Here is a 22,539-nt window from a genome sequence, read left to right on the forward strand (position 1 = left end):
TGTTATGGGGTGTGTGCATTTTATAAGCCAGGAAATAATGATTACAATTTTACTTGTCGTCATAATATGTTATTATTAGGCCTATTATATTTGTAAACACTATATTCTTAATGGTCCCTTAGGGATTTTCAAGAATTGAAAGAGCATATGAATATAAAACTCCAACCACACTATATCTGTTATACAAACTGTCTACAATGTCTTTTTCTCAATCCAGATCATCACTGTAAATATTGTTAAGTTCATGATTTGCATAGATCTATTTTTGTATCAAGAAACTTTCTATGAAATTCTAGGAATTCCTCTAAAATACATTTTAAACAATAATGATATAATATGTTGGTGCATACCATTATATGCATATAATAATAAAAAACAAGGATTGTTAATAAATAAATAATGAAAATAAATCTCAATAGAAATTGTATGACAAACAGTATGTAATAAATTCTATCAACTTTAAAAAAATAACAGTATTACACAATAAATTTAATATATTTGTGTATTGAATATAATGTTAAAAAGAAAAATAATGAACATTTTTTGTGTATTGTCAATTTAATTTATTTCCATCCCTTGCAGGTTTGCAAATTGCCAAGCTAGCAGATTTTAAAATGAGTTAGTTTTCAAATCAAAACTATAGGGAATGTTTAGAAAGGGACTTGTGCCATAGAAGAGCAAAATGTAAACCATACCAGAGTTCATTTGATATCAACAGTAAGAGAGAAGCAGCTTTGTGTGGTCATAAGACAAATAAGAAATATGCAAAAAACATTTAAGGAATTGTTCATCAACAATACTATTATTTTTACCCTTTTCAAACCACCTGAACAGGAACCAGTCACCTTAAAAAAACAAAACCACAAGCATGCTTGCCATCAGTTCAACTTCCAGTATCCAGTCATTTCTTTCTTCTTCTGATGTTTAAATATCAGAAGTTTTATGGACCTGAAAAAACTATTGACTGCCATGGTTCATTTAATTCAAATGAAAGGATTATAGAGCCTTTCAGGAGTATGCTTTCTGACAGTGAAATTGCTTAAGCTTTCACATATGGAGAAGACAAAATATATTTATTCATACATAGATTAGTTACACACTTCACTTCTACACTGAAAGAGAACATCCAGAAATATGATGGGATATATTTCTTTGTTTGGCAAGAGCTTGACAAGTCTCTCAAGATGAAAGTGTGACATTCATGCTTGCTTTTGAAATGAAATAAAACTGTACACATAATACATCAAATCATAGTTTTTGGGGCATGCATCTGCCACTGATTTATTTGACATGCTGTTCCCTGTTATCCGAGATTGGATTCTTGGACCTTCCACCAAAGTTTAGTCACCACTGGCTAGAGAACGTCATTGTTATAGAAACATGCTTTTGCTACCTCCTCTTAAAACACATGGGTGTGCAGAAAACCCCACCAAAATTAAAATCATATGAAAGTATTTGTGAAGGTTAGTTCTCATTTCTTCATTCCCAAAGCATAGTGTTTTTTTTCTCTTGGTTAAAAGAGATATTGAACCTTTCTTCAAGAATTTCAGGATGATAAACCAAATGACATTTTATTACTGCAGATCTCTAGTATTGTCAAGGGAATGTCTGTCACTTCAAAATGACTGGGTAACAAAAAAATTCTAGAGGAACCTTCCAAATTTGATATTGGGCCTTAATGATGTGAAGAAAGCTTTAAAAATTAATGATAATGACTTGTTAGACTATAGACTTGAATACAGGCAGCTCCTCAAGGCTGTTGCCCTTGTAATATGAATATATTTTTACTTTACTTTACTGTGAGAGATGAAATGCTGTATCAAAATGAATGTTTTGGTATTATTGCACAAATAGCTGTTTTAAAACTATATATATGCTTAATAATTATCCTTTCACAAGAAAGTAAAGGTTTACACTGTTGCTGCTGATTTTTAAAATATGTAAAATTTTATATTAGTCAACAATGAATTACTAAAAGTTTAAGCAAGATTTGAAAAAAAGAACAAAGTATATTTTTCATTAGATTTTGCTTATTATTAAATTCTTTTCTTGTATTAAGGCAATAACCATCATTAACAGTTTTCAGACCACATATTTGTTTTATTTTTAGAACCCTTTAAACAGTGTGACTTCCCTTGTATTTCAAGATGAAAATCTTCTGATATCATCAGGAACAGCTGATGGGTAAATTAATTATTTTGTTTGATTTATTCTGTATTCACACCATGAAATAACAAAAGCTGTTTTTTTGATATCCATTACAAATGTATATAATCAGTCTGAACATTGAAAGCTTAGTGTATGTTACTCTGGTGCAGACATATTAATTCACATGATTAGTATTAAAGAAGAAAATAAAGTAAAAACTGGCCAGACAACAAGCTATACAGAAAATAATGTCACTGATAAATGTTGGATATTTTAAAACGGTTACCTTTTGTGTTTGAGGAGTTCTTTGTGCATACATATTCATAATATGGTATTTTTTGTTTTGTATAGATATTCAAATAGTGTGATAACTGAATAAACAAATTTGAATTTGAATTTGGATATGTTGTATGTCTTTATAAAAATGTATGTAGTTTTAAATTCCAAAAGAAATAATAAAATACTAAATTTTTAGTCTTTAATATGGCAGCATGTGTTACCACAGAAAATAAATGTTGCAGTCTGAGGAAGGTAGTTTGTAGGTTGAAAATGAAAGTTGTAGGAACTATTCAAATGGTTTATTAAAAAGTTTTAAAGTAAATGTCACCTGTTAGACCCTGCCCCCCACCTCTCTTTGTTTTTTAAACAAGTTGTATTAAAAGAGAGTGAAGAAAATGAAAGGGAAAAGTTATGGTATAGGCTTGTGCTACTTTTTGGATATTTGAAGAATGCCAGATTTGACCAGACAATTCACAAAAGCTTTAACTTGTGCTTTTAATAACGTACTTATGCCTTCATGACTTGCATTAAGGGAAAGTTTAGAGTTGTATTTGTTTTACAGTTGCTTGTACTTGACATGGTACTGATTTCATATTTTTTGTTGTATCACAATTGTTGTTGAAGAAGCAAGTAAAGGAAATATTTCTTTATTATGCACCAACAGAGTGGAATATGTAACTTAAATGTGCAGAAATAATTCTACTTTTACATGAAATTTTTACCTGCAAATATGTGAAATAAACTTGAATGTTTTCTGTATATTTTGAATATACAGAAAAAGTGGAATTTCTGAATCTTATACCCTTGATATTTGTAGATGATTCCTTTTGATATCTTAATTTATAAAGTAATTAATTGAGAAAAAATAGGCTTGTATTTTAAGTAATTTAATGGAGAAACTTGTCACATTAAATAACATTTTATTTGCAGATAATAAAGTCAACATGGTTAGAAATAAAAATAATTTTCTCTTCTAGGTTTAACTAGCATCACCAGGTAGCAAGTTTTGAATAGAATTTGACAATAGTTCAAACTTTTATGTGTTTCATTATCAGAATCTTATTACATCATTAAATAATACTTTAATAGAAATTAGTAACAGCTAAATAGCAATGATAAAAATTAGGACAATAAGTGTAAAGGTGTATAATTTGTAAAAATGTTAGATTTTTGTTTTTTGATAAAGATTTTTAAAATTTTTCTACAATATACGTTTCCTTTATCAGTGATTTCAACATCAGAAATATCAAAGAAGTGGTTGTTTAACCATGCTTTCAATAACTTCAGAGGAAACTATCAAATGCTCTTTCAATTTTGTTGAAAGCTGTCAATTTCTCTAGTGTGTAAGAGGTCTGGTAGCTTTTATATTTACTTGATACAGTGATCCTGATGTGAAATTGCTAACAAATATGCTTGACAGAAGCTGACCCAGTTTTTTTCCTTGATACAGAAGAATACTTATTAAAATTCTCATCTTATAATAGTTTTTTATCACATTTTCTCTCAGTATGTGAAAATTTAAGTATGTACAGTAGTACACAATAAAAGAATAGGTATTCTAAATTCATATTATTTGTCTCTGATCTATAATTAATTTTTAAGAGATAATAAAATAATAGATATGTTGTATTGAATTACTTTCATTTTTTAAATTTAAACTTCTTGCAGTTTATTGTACCTGGCATAATACTTATTTCACTTTTGTCTTTTATTGTACCACCATTAGTGTTGAAAAACAAGCAAAAGATTTTTGTATTTACTTTTGTATCAATGGAATAAGCTAAGGCTTAGGTTTTTGCAAATTTTATATCTATTAGAGGAAAAACAAGGTTTAGATATTGTAATTTGGTAAATTGTTGTATTCAGCTTCCTTTTATATTAAAGTTCATACAGTTAATGGGCTTTATGGTTGTAAAATAACATTTTTTAATAATGAGACTCAAATTTTAAAATTTTGCTTTTTATTTTGTAAAGAAACTTTGTTTATTTCAAATGTTACTTTTTATTAACTTGTATTTTCTTTAATTTTTGTCATTTGTATTTTTTCCTGGAAATACACAACAGCTAAACATTTTTGTGTTAACAGTGTAATTAAAGTGTGGGATTTAAGGAAAACTTATTCTGGACACAAGAAGGAATCAACTCCAAAGTACAGACTTCCATTTTGTGGAGAGAGTGTAAAAACACATGGTAAGAACCTGTGATATCATAGGATAAAATGCAAAACACAAAAGTAACAAAAATTGTATCATTTTTTTTGGTAAGAATGAAGGGTACTGTAAGTTTTTTTCTGAGGAAAACCACAAGCTTTAACTAGTAGTAGTATAGATCTAACATTTTGATTTCAACAACTTTGTATGAATATGAAAATACAGAGGTTAAAATATTTTCTTGAATGCTAAAATTAGCACTTGTAACAGATTTTGTTTAAGAGAATTGTATCATTCATGAGATTATTAATCTTTTTGAATTGCTCTTTTCATTTAACAGTATATGTAATATATTTATACATAATTGTATATAAAGGTATTTGATTGTGATGTACTAATTCATTCAGTTTTAAACACAAATCTTAGAATGAAATTACTTTGGATACAGTTGTTGTGAAGACATATTTTGAAAGTTTGTCATCAAACTTGCATTTTGAGCTCAATGATAATTATTTTAAACTTTTGAGTTATCTTAAGATTTCAGTACCACATTTCAAAAGTAAATGTAAAGATGTTATTAAAGAAAAAAATTATAAGAGAAGTTTAGTTGAAAAACAAATTAAACAAATATAATATTTTATATGGTGTGTATTTCTTTTGTTAATTACTTTGTAATATCTAACTAATTCTTTTAACTCTTAAATTATAGGGTTTACTAGCCTCACTCTTCATCCTTCCAGAAGCTGTTTGTTTGCCAGCTGCACAGACAGCATAATTTACCAGTATAATTGTTCATCCTTTGATCCATGGCCATGTTCGTATGATGATTCAATGACATTGTGGAACATAACATTTTTGAAAACTATGATTTATTTTGATTAATTTTTTTTTCTTCTAAAATATGAAGGCTATTAGAATTAAGGTTGCTAAAAAGTAATTGAAAAACTTCAAGCTTTAGCATTATATATTTAAATAGCTAAAACATCTTGCTACAAAGGTTTTTACCATCTTGGGTGTTTTGTTGTTTTGAAAACAATGTATGGGAACATTTATTATTTCATGTATTTATTTGATTTCATATATTTATTTAATAAACAATGAAAATTACCACTTTAAACTTATTGCATGTACATACCATTTTCAACATTTCTTTATTTAAAATGTTTTAAAATTTGAAAATTTTATCTAAATCCACAGTCTTCTAACAAAACGCAATCATCAAAAGCAAATTGTGTATGTGTTACTTGAAGTAAGAGGATTTTCCCATGGCATTATATGTATTTTTTTAATTTATATTGTGGTTTTAAGACCAGAAACTGGTTTAAAATATAGCAGTTTTTAAATACTTCTTGCAGTATTTCCCAAAGAAACAATTTTCAAATTTGTTTAAGTTTAATTCTCTGATTTCTGTTTAGTTTTTAATTGATCTTTAAATACAGTATGATTTTTAATTATAAAGTTTTTGGTGTAGTGATGCTTGTAATTTTGCTTTTCTTTCTTTCTTTTTTTTTTTTTTACAGTGGCTACTTACTATGGGCATCTGACATCCACTTTATTTGTTAAAAGTGTTCTAAGTCAAGATGGAAAGTATCTCCTAAGTGGCTCTAGTGATGAAAAAGGTTACATTTGGAAGGTGTGTTGGCCTAGTTTATCAAACAGTTTATTTTAAAAAAATTTGCTTGGATTTTGATATTAAAGGTTAAACAATGACTCGTGCTAAACTTGTTGGTTTTTCAACAATGTATGATTGTAGCATGTTGGACAAGTGGGCTCATCAATGGTCTGTACAGTTATGATGTATTGGACAGGAGGGCTTACCAGTGGTCTGTATGATTGTGGTGTGTCAGACAATTGGGCTCACTGATGGTCTATTTGACTGTGGTGCTTATTTTTTATTTAATGTTGCAGTGTGATAGAACAAAAATGTTTAAGGTATAAGTTGAAGTAGGTTTAGTTAAACCTTAGTTAAATTATTCTGCATTTGACTGTATCAAGTTTTGTTTTATCAAAAAGGCTATTGTGTTAGGCTTTGTTGGCTTAACTATTTACTTGAATATACAAATAAGGTTTCCAAAATGTAACATGAAATATATGTATTTATAAATGAATATAAAATAGGTATAAAAGTTGTGCATATTAAATGAAACCTTCAGATTGAAGATTAAAGAAAAAGTTTTCTTGTAATTTTATGATAAAAAAGTTATTTTTACAGTACACAAATGATCATAAGCATAGTGAGACTGCATGTTATGTTTTTGAAATAAAAACTAATAAAGCTACAATCTTATTAAATAAAATTGTTATCAAAAAATTTTAAAGAATGTAGAAGGGCATAAAAATCTATTAAAATCTACAAGGTAAACATTTTTAATTGTTTCTTGAAAAAAAAACATTGACGTGACAGTTTCAATGCTATTTCTTCATATAACTGGCTTATAAAATTTGCAGAAGGTACATAAACTGTAGAATGTTCTTTTGAATTTTCAAACTATTCCATCCATCAGTTTTTTTTGCAATGCACTAAAACTAACCAAATAAAAGGTGTATTGAATCAGTGCACTCTTGCTTGATAGTTAAATAATTAATACAAAAAATTAGATACAAACAATTTTTCTGTTTTATATACAGTGCTGATTATTTACATATTACTGAAATACCACAAGAATGAGTTCTTCAGCACATGGTATGTGTAGTATGTTGAAAGAAAAATGGTGTTTCAGCAGTTGCTATATGTAGTAAGCTGGAAAAAAACATTCCAGTACTTTATAGTAGTATGGTGCAAGAAAATGTTTCAGCATCTTGTATTAGAGCTGTTTGAAGGTTAATTCATTAGTCAGGAATATGAAGGTAGCTCTAAATTCCCAGTTTCATCACACAGCATGCAAGTAGACAGAATATATTTCTCTTTTTAAGATAACCCATTTTACAAGGTTTGAATAGTAATAACATGTTTTATGTTACTCATATGGATTGATCTTTTGATTTATATAATACTCAGCACTTAAACAAAAGTGGTGTTAAGAGAAACACCATCAATGCATTTAGTTGAAGGTCTGTATTTATTTTTAATTGAATTGTAGTGTTACTCTTATGTTTTATTGTTTTTTGATTATTATGTTTAACTGATCAAAAACTTTGTTAAAAAAAAGATTGTGGCTGTTACCCTGTTTGAAATGGTGATTGTTAGATAAAGATATGTTTTGCTTAAATAAAGTGCAAATCTTTTTATTGGCCATGCTTAGAGCATTCTTGCAGTGCAAGCTTACTGTATATAGAGATATGAATATTGAAAATGCTTATAAATGTGTCTAAATGTGTTGTTTTTTATTTAAAATATAAAAAACATTATTACTTTTCTATATAAAGTATTTTTAAACTACATTTGAATGTTGTATTTCACGTAAATAAAAGGATTTTCAATCAAATATCCCCCTCGGTGTGGATTCCTGTGCATGGTGAGGAGACCTCCCAGGGAATGTTCTGTTCTTTCAGTTTACCTCCTCTGGGATCTAAACATCCACTCACATGTTTGTCGTGCTTGGTTACCTGTGAAGGGGAGGAGAGGATTCTGGTGGTTGTGAGAGGTCTAACCCTAACACCACTTTGGCCTTGAATTCCTGTAGACTGGTCGCCTTGGGGCGGCCCCCCTTGGGTCAATTGGCTGGTCCACTTGGGCTAGGGTTAACCAAGTACCAGTGTTGAATGTTCTCAACAGGTGTTGGGGACATTGTATCTGGTGCTGGCATTTGGGTATAGTGCTCACAAAATCATGGCGTTGCTGCAGTATCCTTGTTTGGCATTGTAGTGCGTCCTCTCGTAGGACTTCATGGTGGGTGGGGTCAGTGGGCACTGAAATATTCTTCTTTTTATGAATCCTACAAAAAAAAACTTGGATAAAATAGTGAAAAAACAGTCCATAGATAAACAACCACATCTTGAAGATTCTGAGCAGCAATCTTCAATATCTGTAACCTATGTTCCACGTTATTTTCTTATATTACATTCTCTTTCAGACAAATCTATAGGGCAGATGTTTCCCTTTTTCATTCAGTAGGGACTAGAGGGTCATTCTGACATTTACATCACTGCATCCACCTACCACCGTCAAGGTAGGTTATCCTAACTGCAGTGTACAGCTATACATTCCAAACCTTCTCAGGTGTTTCTAGTGTTAGCAGTTCAGTCACTCAAAGACATCATGTCATGATTCCTTGACATGTACTCATTGCAGTGACAAGGACCACGATGCTTATGAGTGTGAAATGGACCCTTATTGCATCAATTGCAATGGCTCTCACCTGTCCTACTTTTGTTCTTGCCCTAAATGGTTGGAAGAAAAAGAGGTGCATAACATTACTTACCCTGAGCCTCAAAGTTGCTGTCCACCACATCATCTCAGACATATGCTGCTGCACTTTGTTCCACTACTACAGTGAGAGTGTGTACAGATCACTCTGTGCCTCCGAAAGAATTGTTCTCAAACCAAATGAAAAGTCTTATGACCTCCATGGTTAAAAAAGTTGATAAATCAATTTCAACACCCATCTTTGTCCCTTGCATACTTTCCAACAAATCCCAAGATCTACTTTGGTTTTAGGTACAGGCATTTCCTTGGATACATCTTCTCCCACACCAAGATGCAAAACAATCGTTTGTTTACATCCTCAGTCACTGGAATTCCCTTTAAACAACAAAGACCTGCCCAATCGACCCAGGGCAGGATCCATGGAGGTTGATAGAACTCCCTCGAACTAGGACAGAAAGGAAAAAAGACATGGTCGTAAACAGAAGGGTTCTCCACCCAATTCACCTACACGTAAATAAAGATAGTCACCCTGATACAATGGAACTGTCGAGGTTTACTTTTCTAACCTGGGTGACATCAAAACACTGATTGCTTCCTACCATCCTGTATGTCTTTCCTTGCAGAAAACATTTCTAAAACCTGCTGATACAGTCACTTTTTGGCAGTTATCTTTGTACAGAAATGACAGGTTGTGTGATGGACGAGTGCATGGAGCGGTGGCACTGTTGATTGATCAGCATGTGCCCACCCTATCTTTGCCACTGAACACATCCTTGGGACTGTAGCCATCCGTGTTTCCTTGGGTCTTACCATCACTGTTTGTTCTTTCTACCTGTCACTTAGACATATGATCAATCAGACCTTGATGCTCTCATTGAATAGTTGCCATCTTCATTTTTAATCCTGGGGGACTTTAATGGACATCATCCCCTCTGGGGAAGTGCTGATATTGATAAGAGGGGTCACTCCATAGAGTGTATGTTCTCTGATCACAACCTTTCTCTTTTCAATACTGGTTGTACTACTTATTTTCATGCACCTAGTCAGTCCTTTACTGCTGTTGATCTCTCAATTTGCTCCCTTTCACTATTCTCCCACTTTTTTCATGGAGGGTTAACAAGGCAGTGATCATTTTCCTATAATTTTGAGAGAGACTGGCCGTGGTTAATGCCACCCGACCTGCATGCCCCGGTGGAAGCTGGATCAAGCAAACTGGCCCTCTTTCACTACTCTAGCAGGATGTGATCCTGCCATCATCTGTAATCCATCATTAGATGACTGTATGGCAGCAGTAACTGACTGTATTATACAAGCAGCTGCTCAATGTATTCCTGAAACCTTGGCACGTTTTCCATGATATTCTCGTCCGTGGTGTAATCCTGCCTGTCATATGGCACAGAAGGCTCAAAAACGGGCCTGGGATACTTTTCGTAGGTATCCCACACTCTCATTCCGCATTTCTTTCCAGCAGGTTCATGCACATGCTTGGAGTGTAAGACGTCAAAGCCAGAAGGAATCTTGGATTAAGTTCACAACCAGCACATCTTTTTCCACCAGTTCCAAAGTCATATGGAACAAGATTTGAAAGGTCAGTGGGCAATATAATTCTGTCCCCTCTAGTTCATGCTTTCTGATGGCTGGGAAGTAGCTAATACACGGAGCATCGCCGATGCTCTAGGTGAAAGTTTTTGAGGGGTTTCTAACACTTCTGCTTCTTGCTCCACCTTCTTAGCCATCAAGACTTGGGCAGAGTGATCACCTCTTTCGAGCTGATTGTCTCTATGACTATAATTGTCCCTTTACACTGGTGGAACTAAAACTGGCCGTTCATTAGTTTGGCAGTACATTGGTTGGACCTGATGATGTACACTATGAAATGCTGCACCATCTATCTCCTGCTTCTCTTGCTATTCTTCTGATTGTTTTAAATCAGATTTGCCAGGAGAATGTTTTTCCAGATGCCTGGTACCAGGCTATTGTCCTGCCTTTCTCTAAGTCTGGCAAGGATCCCAAGATTCCTTCAAACTACCATCCAATTACCTTGACGAGCTGTCTCTGTAAGACTTTTAGAGAGGATGGTTAATGCTTGTCTTGTTTGGTTTCTTGTGTGGGTTCTGACGACAGTGCATCAATGTGGACCATCTGATTAGTGTTGAAACATCAGAGAAGCATTTCTCAAATGGCAACATCTTGTATCAATATTCTTTGTCATTGAGAAGGCTTATGATACAACATGGAGGTATGGCATTTTGCAACAACTCCATATATATGGGTTATGTGACCATTTGCTCATTTTTATTAAAACTTTTTAATGGACAGGAGATTCAATGTTCGTGTGGGTTTGACACTTTCCTATTCTTTTCTACAGGAACTTGGAGTACACCAGGGCTGTGTTTTGAGTGTCACGCTTTTCAGTATAAAGATTAATGCTATCACTGAACAACTCCCTCTCACTGTTGCAAACAGGCTCTATGTTGACGACTTTCACATCTCATGACAGTTGTCGAACATAGGGTGTATTGAATAGCAGTTACAGACTGCCCTCAATCATTTACTGAAGTGGACCACAGCAAACAGCTTTAACTTCTCTCTTTATAACCATTTGCTGCCAACAGGTTATTCACCCAGATTCTGAACTATGTATTGGTGAAGTTGTGCTGCTTGTGGTTCCTGAGACAAAGTTCTTGGGGCTTATCTGACTTTTATACCATACATTAAGCATCTACGGGTCAAATGTACAAGAGCACTGAACATCCTCCATATCCTCTCTTCCACCACTTGTGGAGCAGGTCTGTGTTCTATGTTAAAGATATATCGTGCTCTTATTTGATCAAAACTTTTCTATAGATCATTGGTCTATGACTCTGCCAGGACCTTGGCCTTAAAGATGCTGGACCCCATCATCAAGGATTTTGGCTCTTCACTGGGGCTTTCCACACTTCCTCAGTTCAGAGCTTATACATAGTCTCATGAACCTTCTTTGCACCTCTGCCATTTGCAATTGTCTTTACTAAATGCTTCAAAATTTCATTCTTTACCAAAGCATCCCGCCTGGGGTTGTATTTTCCTTCCTCGGGGGGCCATACATTTTCAGAACAGATGATCTGCCATTGCTCCTTTTTGCCTTCATATCCAGGTGCAGTTGGATGAATTGGGTCTGTCCTTGGATAACATTGCTGTATCCACTGGTCAGCCCATCCCACCATGGTTTCTTACAGTCCCCAAATGTGAGCTGTCTTTAAGTCATCTGAGAAAAGCAGACAGTCCTGATTAGAAATACTGTCTGTTATTTGCTGAAAATCTTTTGAACCCTTCTTCCATTCCTATTTATACTGATGGTTCTGCCATGGTCTGTTGTGGTTCAGAAGTTGTTTCTGTGTTCACTGCTGAACTGTACACCATTTCTCTTGCCCTGGATCACAAAAGCTAAGCAGTACTCTAACTGCACTATTTATACTGACTCCTTTAGTTCTCTTTTAGGCCTGAAATCGCTTCACGTTAGTTCGCACCCTGTTCTTGCCGATATTCAAATCCGACTGGCCCATTTCTCTTTCATATCTACTTCTATCCAGTTTTTCTGGATACCGGGCAACATTGGTATTCGTGGGAATGAGCTCACCGACACCACAGCTTCATCTATCTGCTCTGGCACTATCACTACTGTGCCTGTTCCATAGATGGACTATAGTCCTGTATTGAAGGCTTGTCTCCATTCCAATTGGCACTTGATTTAGAGTGAGCAACGTGAAAACAAACTTTACCAAATAAAACTGTATATTGGACTTTGGCCGTTTTGCTTCCATAAGGATCAGAAAGAGGTAGTTCTAACTAGACTACGCATTGGTTACAGTTTTTTAACTCGTCATTTTCTTTTATTTGGGACTGATGCACCAGTGTGTTGTCTGTGTAACACTTAGGTCACAATTAGCCATGTTTTACTGTCTTGCTGTCGTTAAGACTCTCAATGACAGCATCATTTTAAACATGTTCTGTCCCAAAGTTTATCCATGAAGTTAGTGTTATTGGTGATGGTGACACTGTCCACCTTGGAAATGTTTTTAGTTTTTTTAAAGGCCATTAATCTTTTTAATGCCATTTAAGTTTTTAATTTATACAGTAGACCTTTTTTAATCTGATTCCCTTTTAAGAATCAAAGTCCATCTAGTTTGATTTGAAATTAGAAAATGGCTGTAACATCAAATAACTCGAAACCAGGACTGGAAAGGCTATAGTGTGGAAATTATAGAATTTTTTTAATAAATTTGGAGTACTGTTTGATAAATTTTAATCACACAACTGCTATTCATTTTATGATAACACATTTTATAAGACCCCTAATTATTCAGTATATAAGAATGTGATCAGTTGATTGATAAATAGGTTTCTTCCCCTGGAGCTCCAGTTAGCAGACTCTGTGGTCACAGAGCAGAAGTTACCACTGTAGCTTGGAGTCCAAATGATTTTACTCGGGTGGGTATATTGTTTTTGATTTTTGATCACTTTTTTTTTTTTTGTTTATTACAAATAAATAAATAGGTAAAGTTTTAATTTGTGTAGAAAATAAATGGAAATGAAATCACATGATTATGTCAAGAAATTTTATAATTATTTCACATAATATTACTACTGTCATTTCTGTGTGAGATATTCATTTTTAATTAGGTTTGTAGTACTTGTGAGAATCTAGCAACTGTTAAGTGACTATGTAGGATTAGGTTAAATATTTACACCAATGTGTACATACAGATGGAAACTTTGCCAATTGATGGGTAATATGAAATGTGTTAGAAACCCTTAAAAATGTTAGTTGTACTTAAAATAAATAAAACAAAACAAAAAATTTAACTGGATTTAAAAATTATTGTTCTAATTGCATTGTATTGTGCTGTAAATTTCTGCAAGATCTGTACCATGTACAATAGTCAATACACTGCTTGTAATTCTTGTAGATTAATCCTTTTTTTTTTCTGGTTATAGTTTTGAAAACCACAATTTTAAACATGTTTCAATTTTCAAAATTTTAAAACTATGAATATGAATTATCTGTTGCTCAAATTTTCTGCTTGAACGTTTTTTTAAAACTAATTTGTAATTGTAGATAGTGACTTGTGGAGATGACGATCGTGTTTTATTTTGGAAAATCCAAGAAAATATAGAAAAGCAGCATTCATGCTCAGAAAATGGCACTCAAATTATTGAAGGAAGAGCAGAGAAAATTGATTCATCGGGTAGTTATATTGAAATTATCTTTTAAATGGTTAATATGTTTGAAGTCAAATATGTCCAGTTCTAGTGGTTGTTATCAGGTTTAATAAAGCTGATTGTTTTGAACAGGAAAGTTATAATGAAATGTTGGATGATTAACAACTAAGTAAATGTGTACTTTAATAAAGTTGAAGTAGAAATAGCAGTACAATATTAAATTGTTATAAACAAACTGTAGCTGTTGTGTATGTTATGAGGTGTAAAAGCACAAGCCATTATGAAAAGAATATACTTTATGATGTTTCATTGGAAGTTATCAAATATTATGTTTATAGCAGTAAACATTTCACAAATTTGCACAATCTGTATTGCATGTATCTTATAATTAAAGTAGGCCCTTATTCTGAATCCTATCAAGAGCATGTTTTTCACATGTGAATTTACTTATTGGCCATGAAATTGATGGACAGACTGACTTTCTCAAATCATAGTTTATAACTACATAAATTTTGTGTATATTAAAAGCATCGTGTATATAATGTATGTAAAACTTTGAAAGAAAGTTGATTACCACTTGCACAAGTGTGATATTTGAGATGTACACATGCATCCACAACTTGTATTACAACAAAATATCACAAAATTATTTTTTTCATCTTTTCTGATTATTATTAACTTTAGATTGTTCAGACATATCTTAAATATGAATTATGAACTTTAACTTCAACATTTGACATTGTCAAGTTTAAACTGGAGTATCTTTTTAACTAAACATCTACAGTGTTTAGAAATTGTCTCAATGTTTGGAACCAACTAACCCAGAAAAACACATTCCATAATTAAGTGTTGGCAACTTAGTCCAACTAGCAAATTATGAACCTGTTTCTTGTTTTCGTTGAGTTTATAATTCTTACATATTTTTTTCTTCAAAGTAAGAAGTACATACTGTGCTACAGGTTAAGGTTCTTTTTATTTTTACAATGTACAAACTTTGTCAATTTTAATTCAAAAAGGAAATTTTTCTAGGTCATAAGAGACAATATATGAGGTCTGTTCAAAAAATACGTGGACTGACGTCATAAAACAAAATGTACTTCATTTAGAAGTTACAGGTCTGGGACCCCTTCAAAGTACTCTCCTCCCCAACGCACACACTTATCCCAACGGTGTTTCCACTTGTTGAAACAGTCCTGGTACGCTTCTTTTGTAATGTCCTCCAGCTCCTTCGTCGCATTTGCCTTAATCTCGGGAATCGTCTCAAATCTTCTTCCTTTCAAGGGTCTTTTGAGTTTGGGGAACAAGAAATAATCGTAAGGTCAGGTGAGTAGGGGGGGTGGGGAAGAACAGTGATCGAGTGTTTGGCCAAATACTCGCGAGTTCTGAGGGCTGAATGGGCTGGAGCATTTTCGTGATGAAAACCAGTTGCCACTCCTCCACATTTCTGGCCTTTTGCGATGGATGGTGTCCCTCAGACGTTTCAGAACTTCAATGTAGTAAGTCTGGTTCACAGTGGAGCCTTCAGGGAGGTACTCGTGGTGAACAACACCCTTAGCATCGAAGAAAACTGTCAGCATCACCTTGACCTTGGATCGAACTTGGCGAGCTTTTTTGGGTCTGGGGATGTTTAACCCATCCATTGGGACGATTGGACCTTCATTTCAATGTCATAACCATAAACCCATGATTCATCACCTGTTATGATCCTTGACAAGAAGTTTTCATCTTCTTCTGAACGATCAAGCAGTTCCTGACAAAACTGGATGCGATGGGCTTTTTGTTCATCCGTCATCAGGTGTGGCACAAATTTCGCAGCAACGAGGTGCATCTCCAATTTTTCGGAAAAAATCTCGTAACAAGATCCAACTGATATCCCACACTCTTCAGCAAGCTCCCTGACAGTCAGAGGTCGATTTGCCCGCACCAGGGTGTTGATTTTGTCGACGTGTGGGTTGTCAGTTGATGTGGAAGGACGTCCAGGATGCTCATCATCTTCAATGGACTGTCGACCATCCTTAAAACGTTCATGCCACTTGAAACATGCCGTACGCTTCATAGCAACATCACTGTAAGCCGTGTTAAGCATAGCAAACGTTTCAGTCGCAGATTTTCCAAGTTTAACACAAAATTTCACAGCAAGTTGTTTCTCCTTCAGGTCATTCATTCTGAAATCCGCCAAACGAAAAAATCGCACTTCACTTAAAACTGCGTAGCTAATACACAAATGAAGATATCTGCTATCGGGAAATGGCATCGTAATCAGCTGATCTGTGCAAACCTAGCGACACCAAGCAGATTCCCCTGGAACCAACTGGAGCCATGCAATTCAAACAGTCCGCGTATTTTTTGAACAGACCTCGTATTATGTTTTAGGTCTCTGTCAAACCACTCACTGACAGCTAACAAATTTGTTTTTGTTAATGTTAAATTTACCCTTAATTGCAAAAATACTTTATGCAGATAGACATTTTTCTGTATAATTATATGTACTTTTTTTTTTCTGGCAGTTATCAAAAAGCCAAGTTTTCTGGATAAAATGAATCTTCCATCCACACCAGTAAACCACATGAAAAGTTGTACCCTTTCTCCTGAATCTAATACTGGAGTTTTGTCAAGAACCCCCAAGACTCCTGGAAACAGCAAATATTTGAATAGCTCTCCAGCTGTTTCCAGTTGGTTTTCTCCAAGAACTCCCAAATCTTTGGAAGTTGCAAAGACTGCAAGAACTTCTCCAACCATCACTAAGTGGTTTTCTCCCAGAACTTCACAAAACTTAAGTAAAAGTTGTTCAAAAGTAACAACACCCCATTGTAAGAGTAGTCTACCATCCGTAGATAAAATGCCTGCTGAAGTGTTTTCTTCAATAGCAAATATTGCTACTGACAAGAAATCCCTACTAGTTAGAAAACGTAAGTTGTTAAATGAAGTCTTAGAAGATCAAGAAAACCTAAAGGGTTCTCAAGATGTTTTGTTGGTGCAAAGTCCAGAACACTCTCGTGTACTCTCTCCAGTGAAATTGAATGTTGTGGCTCCAACTTCTCTCGCTCTGAAGCAAACAAGAAGAAGTTTGAATCTTGATGAAGCCGAGGTGAAAAAAAGCTGCTCAACTAAAGTGGATATTCTTGCTGAAAGCGTTAATTTAGACCTCAAAGTTAATGAAATGTCCAAACAATTAACAGTAAAAAATGAACCAGACTGTGTTGTAGTATTTTCTGGTTTGAACTCAAATTGCAAGTCAGGTATTCAAAAATCTCAAATGAACTTAAAACCTAAATTGCACATATCTGGTCGCAAAACAAAAAAAGTATCTGTAAATGAAACAAAGCAAATTAGACCAATTAGTCACTATTTTAGCATAGAGACTACCAAGTAACATTAGTAACAAATTATAATGTGGTATTGTTTAATTTTAATTGAAATTTAAAGACAAACAATAAAGCTTTTAACATTTGCCTCTATTTGTGTTAATATCTAATCTTAAACATACATGTGTGTGTATATGTTTTAAGAATTTAGTGGTTTATTTAAATATCTGAAAATTGCTAGTTTTATGACTTTTAGTATTTTAAGTATCATATATAGTATGTCTCCATTCCTGTAAGAAAATTTTAGTGGGGGAATGTATGTCAACACACATATATACATACATTTGTAATTTATATTGTGTGTGAGATTAATCCCTTTGATACTTATACATATTAAAGTAGTGCGATTTGCACTTAATCAACTTTTGGGAAGTTTGTAGTGCATTATGAAGTAATTAAACTGATCCCAGCATTATGATAGAGGAGTTGTATAAGGTTTTTCTGTATGTGATATTTAAAAAAAACTAAATATTTGTTTCTTTCTACTCGTAAGTAATTTTGTATAAAATGACATTTCTAGATACTTAAAAGTTGTGTTTTATGTATGTATGTTTTTTTTATTTGACATTAATTGTGTTGATGAGATATTAAGATGTTATTGTATATATTAATGTAGTTCAATGTTTTGTATGAACAACTGACTAATCTGGTGCTTTAGTGAATGATAATTTTTGTTACCTTTAACAATTGGAATCACTGGCATATGATTAGTTTACTAAAATATTGACCCAACTTATAACTGATTTTAAGCTCTAATCTCATTGTGGCTATTTTGTATTTCTTTGCTGTGATTAATTTTACTTCATAATTAAGGAGTTTTCAATGATTTGTAATATTTATAATATTGTAGTTAGAAAAAATAAATAACTTATTCAAGTATTAAAGAATAAAATTAACTGTGTGAAACAATACCTATACTGATGTTAACGTTGAATTAGTCATGTACTATTATACTTTTGTGAGCTTTAAGACTAGCTGATATGGTGTTAACTTATTTTTTTTAAACTAAAGATAAAACATTTTTAACATCTTAAAATGTGTTGTTAATTAATATCTAAAAAATGAGAAATTGTATTTGCTTGTGAAGGGTAAGTACTCTGGTAGAAATTAAGGTCTGTTCTTAAGCAACCCAGTTTATTTCACAAAAGTAAATCTAATGTAGTATCAATTAGGACAATACCAGTAAATATTGTTAATATGCAAAGCCAAATTTGTAATTTGTGTGTGTGAAAATCTGGTTATTAATTTTTACATAAACTTGTTTTAAAAACGAAACACTAAAAAGTTTTGTCAAAATTGAAGGCAGAATAGCACGATGTGTCTAGCTGCCATAACACTGTCCAGTCACATGCTTGAGCTGTGCACTTTTGGCCAATCACTATCCTTATACCAGAAAGTGATTAAGCATTTTATTGTCAAAGGTACACCATTTTTTATTTTATTTTTAATGTTTACTCTGGAGAAAACAAAACTTTCAAGTCTTAAGAAGAAGAAGCTAGGATGATAGACATCATAATTATTAAGCCTAAACTATTTTGTAACGCGTGAAATTAAACTGCCTTTAATTTAGTGATATTTGTCATGAAGCTACTAAACCTAGTATTATGGAACAAATGCAAAAGTTGTAGCTCGATACAAAAAGAAAAGTAGTTAAAGTGGTGTATATGTTTTGAAGAGTTTATTAACAAGGCCAAGAGGCAGCGAGTCATTGAATTTCATAATAAATGTTTTAGGGCTTATAAGAGATAGTTATTTTGTTTCTGAAACTTAATTAATACTTTTAATTTGACAATCGTTGAAAATATGTATTTTATATTCGTGATTTCTAAAATTGCAGTTTTATGCCAGTAGTGAGAAAACGGTAATAAAATTTATCTTGGCCTACGATTCTAAACTTATCACAGTTTTAATAACAAAGCCACAAAGGCTTCAAAAACATTTTTTCCATCATGTAAAGAGTTTTTACAAATCGGGAAGAAAAACTTACTTAGATCGAATGTACCACGAACAGAACATGTTTGAGTCATTTACCCAACCTCTTCTTACCACAGCGATGAATAAATAATATTGAAAAAAATTGTTATTAGAGTGTACGTAAAACAAATACTGTTCAGAAATGACACGTCATCCGGCTTGTTAACCATTTATACATTTATGGTATGTTTTTCATGGGTTCTGGAACAATCGATGAGATTCGGGTCGCGGTTGCACTACCAAAATTCACAGCCAGTGATTGTCAAAATATTAAGTATGAAGCATGACCCGATTTCACTGAAAATGATTCACTTATGTAAAAGTACATCTGACATTTTTGTGAAAAATTTGTATGTGATGAAAAAAATGGATATTTTCGGATTCAGTGTATAGCAATTTCAAAATAATCTCAGGTTTGTGTTGTTAGAAGTCTATAAACTATCAAATACTATTTTTAATACTTTTGTATCTAATATTTCTTCCAAAATCAAAAATATAGCTTCTTTCCCATACTCTCCACTATTGTAAACTGTCGAATCATTTTTCTTTTTTTTATTGTAGGAAATGTAACTTCGGGAAAACATACTGTATCGAACGTTTCGAAGAGCTCGTAAAGTGACAATACCACTAAAGGTTTATACAACAGGAAACAGCTTGTTTTCTGGATAAAATGAATCTTCTATCAACACACGCTCTACTCGTATTCGGAGGGTCGCGGATTTGAATCCCTGTCATACCAAAAGTTCTCACCCTTTCAACTGTGGGAGCCTTATAAAATTATGCTCAATCCAACTATTCGTTCGTAAAAGAGCAGTGGGTGGTGATGACTAGCTTCCTTCTCTTTAGTCTTACACTGCTAAATTATGGATGCTTAACGCAGATAGCTCTCTTGTAGCTTTGCGCGAAATTAAAAGCAAACAATCTACACCAGTAAATTAAATATAATCATAGAGTAAGGTGATAATCCTAAAATCAAAGTATAAATATGTTTAATAATTATAAAAGTCAACAGAAGAGCTAGACTTAATCTTAAGAATAATGAAAAGACTATTCTCCAGACTCGCAAATAGGCGTGTAGGGTGAACTACACTTAACTTGTATACGATTTTTGAAAAGTTGGACTAGTTTGAGTTATTAAAAGTGCTCAAATAGCAAGCGAAACGTGCCAAAAAGATACCACAGTCAACAAAAATAGCCATGACAATACTGTATCTGAAGGCAGCTGGTACGGATATTAAAACTTCTAAAAATAAAGTAGAGAACAAAGTTTCGACCTTCTTAGGTCATTTTCAGAATAACAAAGAGTTTGCAACTGCATGACAATACTGTTTTACGAAACGTCTTATTTGTTTTAAATAAATGTAAAAAAACCAATAACAACTAGCTAATGATAAAATATTGGGTGAATGTTTGACAACAGTAGCGTAATTTTTGGAAACCTTTTAGCTGCTCTAATTCTCAACTTGTTTTACTTAGGATGAAGATGTGGAAGATGAAGTAAACTGGTTATACTAAACTATAAACATATTAACTTTATACATTGGAAAATATATTAATGAAATTATTCACATCAAAACTTGTCGAATATTTTACTCATTTTTGGGTGTTTTAAGAAAGTTTGAATTGGTTGATTGGAATTAAGCACAGAGCTGCACAATTGGCTATTTGTAGTCTGTCCGCCAAGGGTATCGGAACCCAGATCCTAACAGTGCGAGTCTGCAGGCGTACCGCTGTGCCATTTGAGGGCTTTTTATGGTTCCCATGTCGGGAATCTAACCTGGGCCTCCTGGATTTTGAATTGTATTAACATTATATTCTGCCTATAATTTAATTTTTTTTAAATAATTATAAAAAACATAAAATTCTTTGGACGAGGTTTGATTTTATTTCTTTTTTAATCTTTTTTAAATATACAGGTGTTTGGAACATATCTGAAAAATCAAAGTTCAATTCACAAATTAATTTTACAAATTTATGATGAAAGAATTAGGTAAAGTCCGATGCCTTTTTTCTTCCAATTTTTGAAAATTGTTTACATGTATTGTAACAATATCATTATATTACCAGTATGATAAAGATCACACTTTTCATATAGAATTCTTTGAATTATTGGTTGATAAACATAATAGGGCCCGGCATGGCCAAACATATTAAGGCGTGCGACTAATCTGAGGGTTGCCGGTTCGCATCCCCATCGCGCCAAACATGCTCGCCCTTTCAGCCGTGGGGGCGTTATAACGATGTGACAGTCAATCCCACTATTCGTTGGTAAAAAAGTAGTCCAAGAGTTGGCGGTGGGTAGTGATGACTAGCTGCCTTCCCTCTAGTCTTACACTGCTAAATTAGGGACGGCTAGCACAGATAGCCCTCGAGTAGCTTTGTGCGAAATTCCAAAAAAACAAACAAACAATCTACTTGGGCTAGAGTCAACCAAGTACCAGTGTTGGAAGTTCTCAACGGGTGTTGTGGACATTATGCCTGAAGCTGGTGTTTGGGTATAGTGCTCACGAAACCCTGGCGTTGCTGCATTGTCCTTGCATGACTTTGTAGGGCTCCATGGTGGGTGGGGTCAGTGGGTACCGAAATTTTTCCTCTTTTTTCCTATGGATCCTCCTTCAAAAAATTTAAATAAAATAGTGAAAAAATAGTCAATGGGTAAGCGACCACGTCTTGAAGACTCTGAACAGCAATCTTCAACATCTGTAACACACGTACCACATTTTCTTATATTACATTCTCTTTCGGAAAAATCTTTAGGACAATTGTCCCCCTTTTTCATTCAGAAGGGACTGGAGAGACTTGCTGGCTCTCCAAAGTCAGTAAAAAAGCTTCGATCTGGAGACATATTGGTTGAAACATTCACATCCCAACACAGTGAACTCCTCTTGAATTCAAAGGCAATTGGGGATATATCTATTGAGGTCATACCTCATGCTACTTTGAATTAATCACGAGGAGTTATTGTTGAGAGAGATTTGAAGAACGTCCCCGAGTCAGAGATTCTCGCTGGTCTCTCCACTCAAGGAGTTTCTTCAGTGAGGCGCATCTCCACTCGCAAAGATGGAGTTACACTGCCAACAAATACACTCGTTTTGACATTTACTTCATCACATGC

At 33.5% G+C, this 22,539-nt stretch overlaps 1 protein-coding gene across 3 annotated transcripts in view; it reads left to right on the forward strand.

Annotated features, from left to right (window-relative positions):
• The window catches only part of l(2)dtl (WD40 domain-containing protein denticleless), a 38,449-nt gene extending 19,263 nt beyond the window's left edge, over window positions 1-19,186 (forward strand). For all 3 annotated transcript variants that reach the window (XM_076456650.1, XM_076456651.1, XM_076456652.1), the window contains 7 exons: window positions 2,111-2,184; window positions 4,514-4,617; window positions 5,287-5,391; window positions 6,098-6,210; window positions 13,264-13,353; window positions 13,982-14,111; window positions 16,593-19,186. In XM_076456650.1, coding sequence (XP_076312765.1) covers window positions 2,111-2,184; window positions 4,514-4,617; window positions 5,287-5,391; window positions 6,098-6,210; window positions 13,264-13,353; window positions 13,982-14,111; window positions 16,593-17,458 — 1,482 coding nt within the window. In that variant the 3' untranslated portion in view covers window positions 17,459-19,186. The remainder of the gene's footprint in view (window positions 1-2,110; window positions 2,185-4,513; window positions 4,618-5,286; window positions 5,392-6,097; window positions 6,211-13,263; window positions 13,354-13,981; window positions 14,112-16,592) is intronic.
• The last annotated feature ends 3,353 nt before the right edge of the window (window positions 19,187-22,539 follow it).

Source organism: Tachypleus tridentatus, chromosome 9, assembly GCF_004210375.1.
Source record: "Tachypleus tridentatus isolate NWPU-2018 chromosome 9, ASM421037v1, whole genome shotgun sequence".
Taxonomy (NCBI): Eukaryota; Metazoa; Arthropoda; class Merostomata; order Xiphosura; family Limulidae; genus Tachypleus; species Tachypleus tridentatus.